The 9,392-nt window shown below is 40.1% G+C and overlaps 1 protein-coding gene across 1 annotated transcript in view; it reads right to left on the reverse strand.

Moving 5' to 3' along the window:
* Positions 1-698: 698 nt before the first annotated feature.
* CAPN7 (calpain 7) overlaps positions 699-9,392 on the reverse strand; it is a 24,581-nt gene continuing 15,887 nt past the window's right edge. Inside the window, exons 14-20 of the mRNA XM_009069952.1 lie at positions 8,282-8,417; positions 7,757-7,832; positions 5,411-5,556; positions 4,704-4,766; positions 2,189-2,319; positions 920-1,012; positions 699-843 (exon numbers count right to left, since the gene is read on the reverse strand). Coding sequence (XP_009068200.1) covers positions 699-843; positions 920-1,012; positions 2,189-2,319; positions 4,704-4,766; positions 5,411-5,556; positions 7,757-7,832; positions 8,282-8,417 — 790 coding nt within the window. The remainder of the gene's footprint in view (positions 844-919; positions 1,013-2,188; positions 2,320-4,703; positions 4,767-5,410; positions 5,557-7,756; positions 7,833-8,281; positions 8,418-9,392) is intronic.

Here is a 9,392-nt window from a genome sequence, read left to right on the forward strand (position 1 = left end):
TTTACATTTAGAAAACTTTCAAGATAGCAGCACAAATATGTAGTAAAAGCTATTTGGTCCTGAGACTGAATAAGCAGAATACACAATAATATTTTTTTCCTTACATGTTTACTTCTAAGAATAAAATCTCTAACCCATATACTCTGTATTTTGGGAGAAGGGAATTTCAATGTTCATTTTTCTCATACCTCACTAGACTTTGATTCAAAGGAAAACTTTCAAGATAGCAGCACAAATATGTAGTAAAAGCTATTTGGTCCTGAGACTGAATAAGCAGAATACACAATAATATTTTTTTCCTTACATGTTTACTTCTAAGAATAAAATCTCTAACCCATATACTCTGTATTTTGGGAGAAGGGAATTTCAATGTTCATTTTTCTCATACCTCACTAGACTTTGATTCAAAGTGTGGAAAAACTGCAAACAATAGAGTTCTGCTAGTTCATATCAAATGAATGAATATGCCTTTTAGCTTATTCCCAAACAGTGCTCCTTCCAGTACCATAGCAGCAAACCCCACAGCTAACTGCCTACCACAATTAACTGGCAATGCTTTTTTAATTCCATGCTTTTGGCTATAACTTAGAACGTAATTTTCTTTTGTGCATATGTGTAGTAAGGGTCATTCACCTGCTCTCAGGCTGTAGGACAGATCAAAACCACCTCCTAAAACAGTACTGCACAGATTTGTCTCCTCACTGCAGCTGTGACACCTTAAGAGGAGTAGTACTGTTAAAATCTAAGAAAAAAGGACCCTCTTGTTGAGGCAGGAATGTGGTGGGGATAATGTTGTAAACTCCAGCAAATATGTTCTCCACTTCCAAGTAGCAAAATCCACACCTATGATAAAGAAAACTACCTGTTAGAAACAAGATCTAAAGTATCTTTCAGACTCCTATGCAGACTTCATTATTACCTGTAGTCACCACTGCTCTTCTTCTGAAAGCCATAGGAACCAGGATCTCCTACTGTTGAGACAGTGATGAGTTCAAAACCAACGCTGTATTGCCTGCAAGTGACAGGACAGACTGACTTACTTCAGCTATTTGGGTCATCAGGATTACCATGAAGGGGGATAGTTATAATAAGCTACACAGTATAACTGGAAGACATCTAAACCTTTTGTCACATTTGTGACAGAAACATTAGGCCAAACTTGTCATGACATGAATGTAGAATTTGGAGGAAGACAGACAATTCAGGTTCTGAACTAGATGATAGGGAAAACGCCTGCTAGAATCCTGTCTCTGCATTTAAGCAGACTTCAAGCAGTTATAAACTTGTGGTGACACACTCCCCTGTCCCATGGCACAGGTTCTGGGGTGTGGTCTGATCACTATCAGAGGGCTCAGTGTCAGTGATCTTGGCAGAATTTCTCATGTTGCAATGTACCTTGGGACACTTTATCTACTACCTCTTAATGCATGTACAAGCACCACTGCCCCTAACATTCAAACTACCCAAATCTGATCTGCAAGTGTTGACAAAGATGTATACAAAAAACTTCTCAATTAATGGAACCATATAAGCCACAGCTCTGTGCTCATCTTCATGAGAAAAGGAGTTTCCTCAAAGGGGGAGGCTGGACAGAAAAGTGCTGCTGTTTTGTAGTGCCCACTGTACAGCTTTGCAAAAGATCAACACTTGACTGCAGGTCAGGAGATGTTGCTATTTAGAAGCACTGTATACTGGTATTTTGAGGTAATCATTAATTTTGCTAAAGGAATTTGACCTGCATAGGTCTGTTTTATAGGACTTCTCCTGGCAGAGCAAATGCACTTTCAGAAACGTCCGAGAGCCTGTAAGGGTTTAGTATCCTGCACATTAGCTGTACTACAAAAGAAAAGTGTGACTGTAATTAGTTTCAAGAGGAAGAAAAAGTCTTTTAGACCACCTTCCTTTCTGTGCAAGGCCTAGCTCTGCTCAGACCCCAAAACTAAAGAGAAAGGAAGGCTCTTGCTTTCCTTGTAGGTCAAGGATTTCCCTCAGTAATAAGAGTGTAGGTTTAAATCACTCTCGGTGTTGAAGACAGAAACCTAAATAGCACTAAATCTGAGCCAACTCCCATACCATGTCTTCTGGATTTTCTGGGAGCTTCCCACCCTCCCATGGAGGATACTGACAAAGCTTTATCTTTAGCATGTAATGCTCTCACTCTGTTGATGCACATTTGTGCCCCACAAACCTGGGTCCTCGTAGTTCAATTAGTAATGGCCCATTCTTGTCTAGCTGGAATTGATAAACGGGGTTATTTTTGTAGGTGTCTCTGAAGTTTCCACATCCTCCAGCACTGTGACCTTTCCACTGTCCATTAACCTGAAAGAAGTCAAAAGTACATCCTGAGGACGTGTATTGCTTATTTATACACACAAACAAGACAGAGGCTCCTCTCACTTTAGAGGTCACTGGCTTTGCTAGCCTCTCCCAATTTTTAAAGTGAAGTGAGAGACTGTGTTAAGCATTCACAAAGTTTCACTGCAATCCTTCACCCACCTCAATCAAAGCCTTACATCCCTTAGCAGCACACTGTACTTTTCCAGCTTACATTAAATAAGTAACAAGTGACTCTGACTATGACAAAGTGCAGCTAACAAAAGATCTATATTCCCATCTATCCCATGTGTACTAGGCTATGCAGGTTATCTTTTTCTCTTTGCTCAGACACTTCTTTGTTGTGCTAAATGGGAAACAGCAGCAATACAGGAAGTACAACACTAATGGTGTTGTAACCTTTGCTTTTCAAAATCGCTGCCTCCAGCCCTGCCTATTCACGTCTATGCACTTGGGGAACCAGCACTGCAGTGACAAGAGAACCATGAGGACAGATTCTGCAAGGTCAAAGACATGCAAGAGGAAAATTGCTGCTCAGACTTTGAGAAACAGGCCATCTGTTTCCAAGTTTCTTCTGCTAGTCATTAAACTGAAAGGTTAGACTTGTAAGGCATACCAGGCATTCACACTAATTTATAGCTGAGATCCATTTCTCCTGTTACTTCCCTCCCCCTTCTATCAAGTCAGCAAGGGGCTACATTCTTCTTTGTGATTTAATTTCTTTACTCAGTGTCCAAAAACTTCAAACACGGTAAGTCTGGAAGCAAGGGAGATTTCTCCCCCACCCTGCTGCTATCCAGGAACCTAAAACTGCTGCCTGCTGTTTTCTTTCCAGCCCTTTTCCACCTCTGCTGCACTTAATTCCAGGAATCATGCCAGGGCTTGGTGAGCTCCAGAGGTGACCACTCCACTTTAGTACAGGACATCTAACAAAACTTGCTGTTATTGGTAAATTGTGAAGTAGTTATCTGCTTGCTTTTACGTGCAATGACTGCTAAGAAAGCACCAAATACACATTAAGCACAGGCAACTAAGGTTTTGTTTTTAATCCTAAGGACAGAGCTGGCCTTGGACAGATAGAACATGCCTTTTTTTTTTATTCTAATACTAGACAGACATCTTCAAATAATTAACAGGAGGTTTCCACATACTTAATTTTCTTTTGAAACATGATACAACATAAAACACATGTCATTCCTCAAACAGGCTGATCATTTTTAATGCATTTTCAACCTCTTGAAGCACTCCCTCAAATTAAGCCCAGTTTTTGAGAGCTGTAAAGGACAATGGTTTCTGGAAGAACCAAGAAAACCATCTTGCTGTTCCCAGGAATCTCTCAATGCACTCACCATTCTCCAGGACACACTAACTTCAAGGGGCTGTTCCAGAAATAACAGCTGGTACGAAACACTGTCTGAACTGCAGAGCCTAACTGCAAGCCAGCACGTCCCCCTGACCACACAAAGTAATGCAAATCCTTGGCTTCAGGCATGAGAGTCCTAGAAAAAGGACTGTTCCACTGTGGCTCAAACTCCCTTGTTTCTCTCTTCCTGAGAAGACTGGACAGAAGACTTCTGCCTACAGTACGATTCCCCAGGGTATGCATGGAAGGTGCAGAGTTAACAGCTGCTGGCTTATCCTTTCTTCAGGATAAAATTGCTAATACATGAAAATATACACAAGTTACTTTATCCTGTGAGCTCTTGGCTATATTTATACTTCAGTTGAAGGTGTAACTGCAGGTCATGTTGACAGCTGAAATATGAACAGCAGCTGGCTCCAAAACTGCCTGGGCTTCTGACTTGATTTCAGCTAGGCTTTTTGCTCTTGCCCCTGTTGCTCTATTCTTGGGGAGCATTTCTACACGAAATGCACCATGGGTGTATTGCCTTGATCCTGTTTGGCAATGGGAGTGCTTATCCCACTGGCTACAGACCTTGGAGGCATCTTTGCAAAATTTAGGAACTGTAAGGCATTGTGATACTGCCATGCTAAATCTGTTTGTCACAGTCTTGCTACTGGTGCCTTTGGTTTGACTTTGCAGATTTTGTCCCATCATGCCAAGAGCTTTTCCAAGAAAATCATGCAATTCTCCCAAGGGGGAATGAGCAACGCTTTTACCGGGTTTTCACTCTGCAGCAATACTGGCACAATCTGATCTCTGTAATGACTTATTAGGGTAGAGGTTGTTGCTCTAAAGGCCAAAGGCTTTGCAGCACGTCTGCAGTGGCACAACAGTAAGGACACACTCTGTGGTGAAGATGGGGCAGTAGTATAAAAACATATTTTAAAGACTTGTACATTTCAAATATGGAAAAGCCAAACCAGAGTTATTACCCAGTGACCCATAAAAGAAAATGTTTCTTTACCCGTTTGGAAATGGTGTAAGGCGTCGGAATCTTGGAAAAGGTGAACTTGCACAAGGAATACACCTGTGTTGAATAGAAGCAGCAGGTCACACATTCATCTTGCACTTTTCATATGAAATCATGACAAATTAAAAAAAGCAGAATTGCCTACACAGTACTTGTTCACTACATGCCCATATTATCCATCAAACTCAAAATCCAGAATAGTGCTGGGACTAACCAGACTTAGTTCTGCTTAATTTTTCTTTTATAAAAGAGCAAAATGCAAACAATCTACATTTTACTTTTTTCAATGACAAAAACAGATATCTAGCATTGATCACCATGTAACTCAGCAATTACAGAAAAACCCAAATATGAAGTCCAAAGACTTAAGAGAAGTCAAACCACTTTAAATCTTAACTGGGATCTAAAATAGGCATATTTTGGATTCATAGAGAGCCAATGATCTGCCTGTACACAGATATATTTTTATTCTAGGAAATAAGAGTATTTTTCAGCTGATTTCACTACTAAACCCACACACACTCTATTATCTTAAGTACGAATGGAGAACATGATCAAAGATTTAACTCGTGGTTCTGCTCCATCATTCATAGCCTCTCCCCCCACAACAGCAATACTGATCCAGAAATACACTTTGAAATCAAATTTTAAAATGAAGGACGTTCTATAGTTTAATTCATTACAAGATCAACAGCACATACCCTGATAGTGTAATGGATAGTGTTCTGTTTCTCATACTGGGACACCACTAAGGTGAAAGTATGTTGCCCCGGAGAGGTCAGCTTTATCTTGGTCAGATAATGAGGACTGTTGATCCGAATACCATCGATATAGGGAGGAGGATCAGCTGAAAAACAAAAGTATGAACAGTTTTCCCTGATCAAAAAATCCTCCAGCTTGGTAAACTTCTATTAAGGTAAGACTGAACAGTCTTGAGTGCTGTCAAAAGAACAGAGTCTCATGATTAACTCAGTAAGAAGGACAGACAATCTTAAGAGTAACTGTTGTTTTCAGAAGAGGTACATCACACATGACTGGACACATTCTGCACTTGAGAGTACAGCTTAAATCCCAAGACCTGCAAGAACATCCATGTCCCATCAAGTGTCACTACTCAAAGAAGACCTCCTGCAATTATGCTGAAATTTCAAGAGAAGGATAAGGAATGTCTGAGCACTCTTTTAAAGCCTCTTTGAGGACTCTGTTCCTTCTCCCCTGGCTGGGCAGTTCCAGAATGCAAGCTGCCAAAATCTTTGGCCACTGGGTAAATGAGAGTTTAAAACATGTTAATTCCTTTACCTAAATCACACACACTTTCTCCGTCTCCAAATTCTTGTGATCACTATACAGATATAGTTGCATCCCAGTACCAATGCACATGTGGTACTTATTATAAACACCCCAAACGTTTGCTTTTACAATTAGACAATGTAATTTGTTACTTGGCCTCTAATTGGTTCTTTCCAGACTTCTTTTAATTTCAGTGAAGCAAGACCAAGCCTAGCCAATTACTTTAATAGGCCCAGGATCAGGTCCTTTTATTTTCTTCCACAAAGCAACATGGGAGAGGGGAAAGGATTAATATAAAACAATGAGCAGCTTAGGAATGGGAAATCTCAGCCTTGCTGCCAAAGGATTAACCTGCTTTGTTCTGATCTAATTTTAACAGATGGTTAAAAATACTACTGCAGCTTGACCAATCTATTTCCATGGAAAAAGGTTTTAAACAAGTTTGAGCTCGTGAGATTAAAAGTGTTTAGAGGCGTCTGGGTAGCGACACAAAACATATGAATCATCCAGTTCTTCCTGCAGGAAGACTGACACTTCTCTTTCAAGCACAAGTGAACAATCCCCTCCACTATACAAATGTGTTTACCTTGCCCACTTAAGGACGTTTTCAGTGCGGCACACATGCCAAATAAGCATTGCTACAACTACTAGCAACAGCAGAAGCAAGTCTTGGGCTGAAGGAGAAGCAAATGCTTTAACAGGATCAGCTCTTGTAGAAACAGATGATTTGGTCAGGTCTCAACAGATGCTTTCCACAGAAAGACAGCTTGGAGTCTAGGGGGAATTGGTCAGCAGAGTTCACTGAACAAGACCAGATGTGAACAATGCAATGCTTCCCAGCCATTGCAATCGAAAAAGTTCCACAAATTCCACTCTTGGGTGCAAAGAGCTTTAAAAGCTGTTGCATGAGCAGCTACCTGAATACAACCCTGGTTCTAAAGAGGTTCCCTATTTGTAAAAGCAACAGGCCAAATCCTATTTGTTTTAGGATGCACCTTCACTGAATTATTCCAGGAATATTTTTAGAGATCTCTAACTTAATGTAAGGAATAAATAAAAATATGATCCTAGTAGCTCTACCTTAAAGTTTCAGTGTATCCACTCAACCTGGGTATTACTTTCCTGTGTCTCAGCCTGTGCCTCAGATCTGCTGTCTTGAAATAAAGCATACATGGCTTTTCTCACAGCTACAACAAAGCTCCAAAAGCCAAGCCCCTTCTTCTCAAGGTGAATAGAATCTGACAAATAATGACCAAGAGTGATATTTTGACAAAACATTTCTTAAACATTCCATACTTGATACTTGGAAAAATGTCGAGGTGTTCACCTGTATCTCACGAACTTGGTTATGTACTTTACTAAGCCAAATTCATAGAACAATTAACCTTGATTATTTTCATTTAGTGGAAGTTGCAGACCTTTAAATAATTTCACAAATATAGGAAATAATTATGCTATAAGAGAAACAGAAGCACAGCATCTGTTCCCTCTAAGCATTAATTACTGCCACTGCAAAATAAACAAAGAAAATGCTGCAGCAACATAAGTGTCAGCAGGACTGTGCAGACCTTTTGGTACTTCCATCGTGTACAGCTTGTCTTACTCCTTCAGTGTAGACTGTTTAAGGTGATCAGAGATAAACAACTATTTCAGAAGCATCTAGTTTGAAAGCAAAAATATGCCTTTCCTCTCCACAAAGTTCTCTGTAATTCCTCATTTATATATAACAATCTACTCAGTAATTAAGGTACACTAACCTGGGTAGTAAACTTTTTTGCCATCAGTCTTGTACACAACCATTGTAATGAATTCCCGATTGTGTGCAAAGTCATCCTATAAAAACAAACCAGCAAACACAAATCAAGCAAAGCTGTACACTTCTGTGAAACATAAGTAATACTTAATCAGAGTCTAGTACACATTTTACCATCCCTTGTAATCACCACAGGATATGATCTGATTTTGTATTTATTGAGATACCCAATACAATTTTTTATCAAATGACTGGATAAACTGCCACTAATTCAACTTATTCAGGCTCCAGGATTCAAAGCTACTTAAGAACCTTTACGGAGGAACAGAATCACTTGGCTCCAGTTTTACTCTGGGTCTATTCTAGCTGTAGGCACACACACCTGCTGAGTTAAAAATTTATACATATACACCGGCACACAGCCCTGAACATGAAAACATAGGTAGTAATATACTAGTAACAGAAAGCTATAGAGTAAGATTTATGGAGCCTGTAGCAGAACTGGTAACACAGAATGAGCACTTGGCACCTTGTCAGTGATGTGCCTGCTGAGCAGGACCCAGACAGCAGCACCACCCTGTGGACACTGCACCTCCAGCTTGTACTGAGGATTGTTGGCCAGGCTGTAGGCATCCTTCACCGGGCCCTGCTTGGCATCCCAGGTACTAGGAGTGAGACAGATACGTTATCAGACAAGGAAGTAATGAATTCATGCTTTGAAACTAACTCCTGCACATGCATAGAGTATACCTCTATCAATAACAAACTTACTAAAGCCTGCTTTTCTACTGGAATCTCTGACGATGGTCACATATGCATTCACATCAGAAGCACTGCGTTAGAACACTGTTTTACAAATTACTTTGCTGCAATACAAGTGTGACCATAAAAAATGTTAATGACAAACAGCCTGGCTGTTCAATATGGTGACTGCAACCACACAAAGCACAGAAAAAGCTGAACCATTCAAGTAGTCTGGGCTATACAATTATAGTCGTGATTGCATACACCAATATTACATGAAAAACACCTATACTTCTGTAACTGCAGAAATCCATCTATAAGCTCTGGTTAGTTTCAAAGGCTTGCCAAATTTTTTCCTACTATTTTTTTCTATTGAAGTAATTTTTATTTTAAAATGTGATCTGTTACATGTTTGGAAGGATAAAGATCTTTGAGGTACCCTATTGCAGAATCTGCCTGCTGCCTCAGGAACTATCTAGACAAGGAAAATACAGGGAAAAAAAGAAAGTGCCGATCATAGAATCATAAAATCATAAAGGTTAGAAAAGACCTCTAAGATCATAGAGTCGACCCTTTGACCAATCACCACCTTGTCAATTAGACCATAGCACTAACTGCCATGTCCAGTTATTCCCCAAACACTTCCAGGGATGGTAACTCCATCACCTTCCTGCGCAGACCGTTCCAATGCCTGATGACCCTTTAAAAAATGACTGAATGCAAAGTGTGGCACACTGGAAACAGAAGTGCACACAGCTACTCCTAATTCCCATTGACCCTCCAATACTCTTAAAACTGAACATCATGTGTGGAAGGCTGCATTAACTAAGCATGAAATTACCATCATCATTACTCTGCTTTTCATGGCAACTGCCCCTGTGCTAGGCATTTCCCTA

The sequence above is a fragment of the Acanthisitta chloris genome, unplaced genomic scaffold (assembly GCF_000695815.1).
Source record: "Acanthisitta chloris isolate BGI_N310 unplaced genomic scaffold, ASM69581v1 scaffold2152, whole genome shotgun sequence".
In the NCBI taxonomy this organism is placed as follows: Eukaryota; Metazoa; Chordata; class Aves; order Passeriformes; family Acanthisittidae; genus Acanthisitta; species Acanthisitta chloris.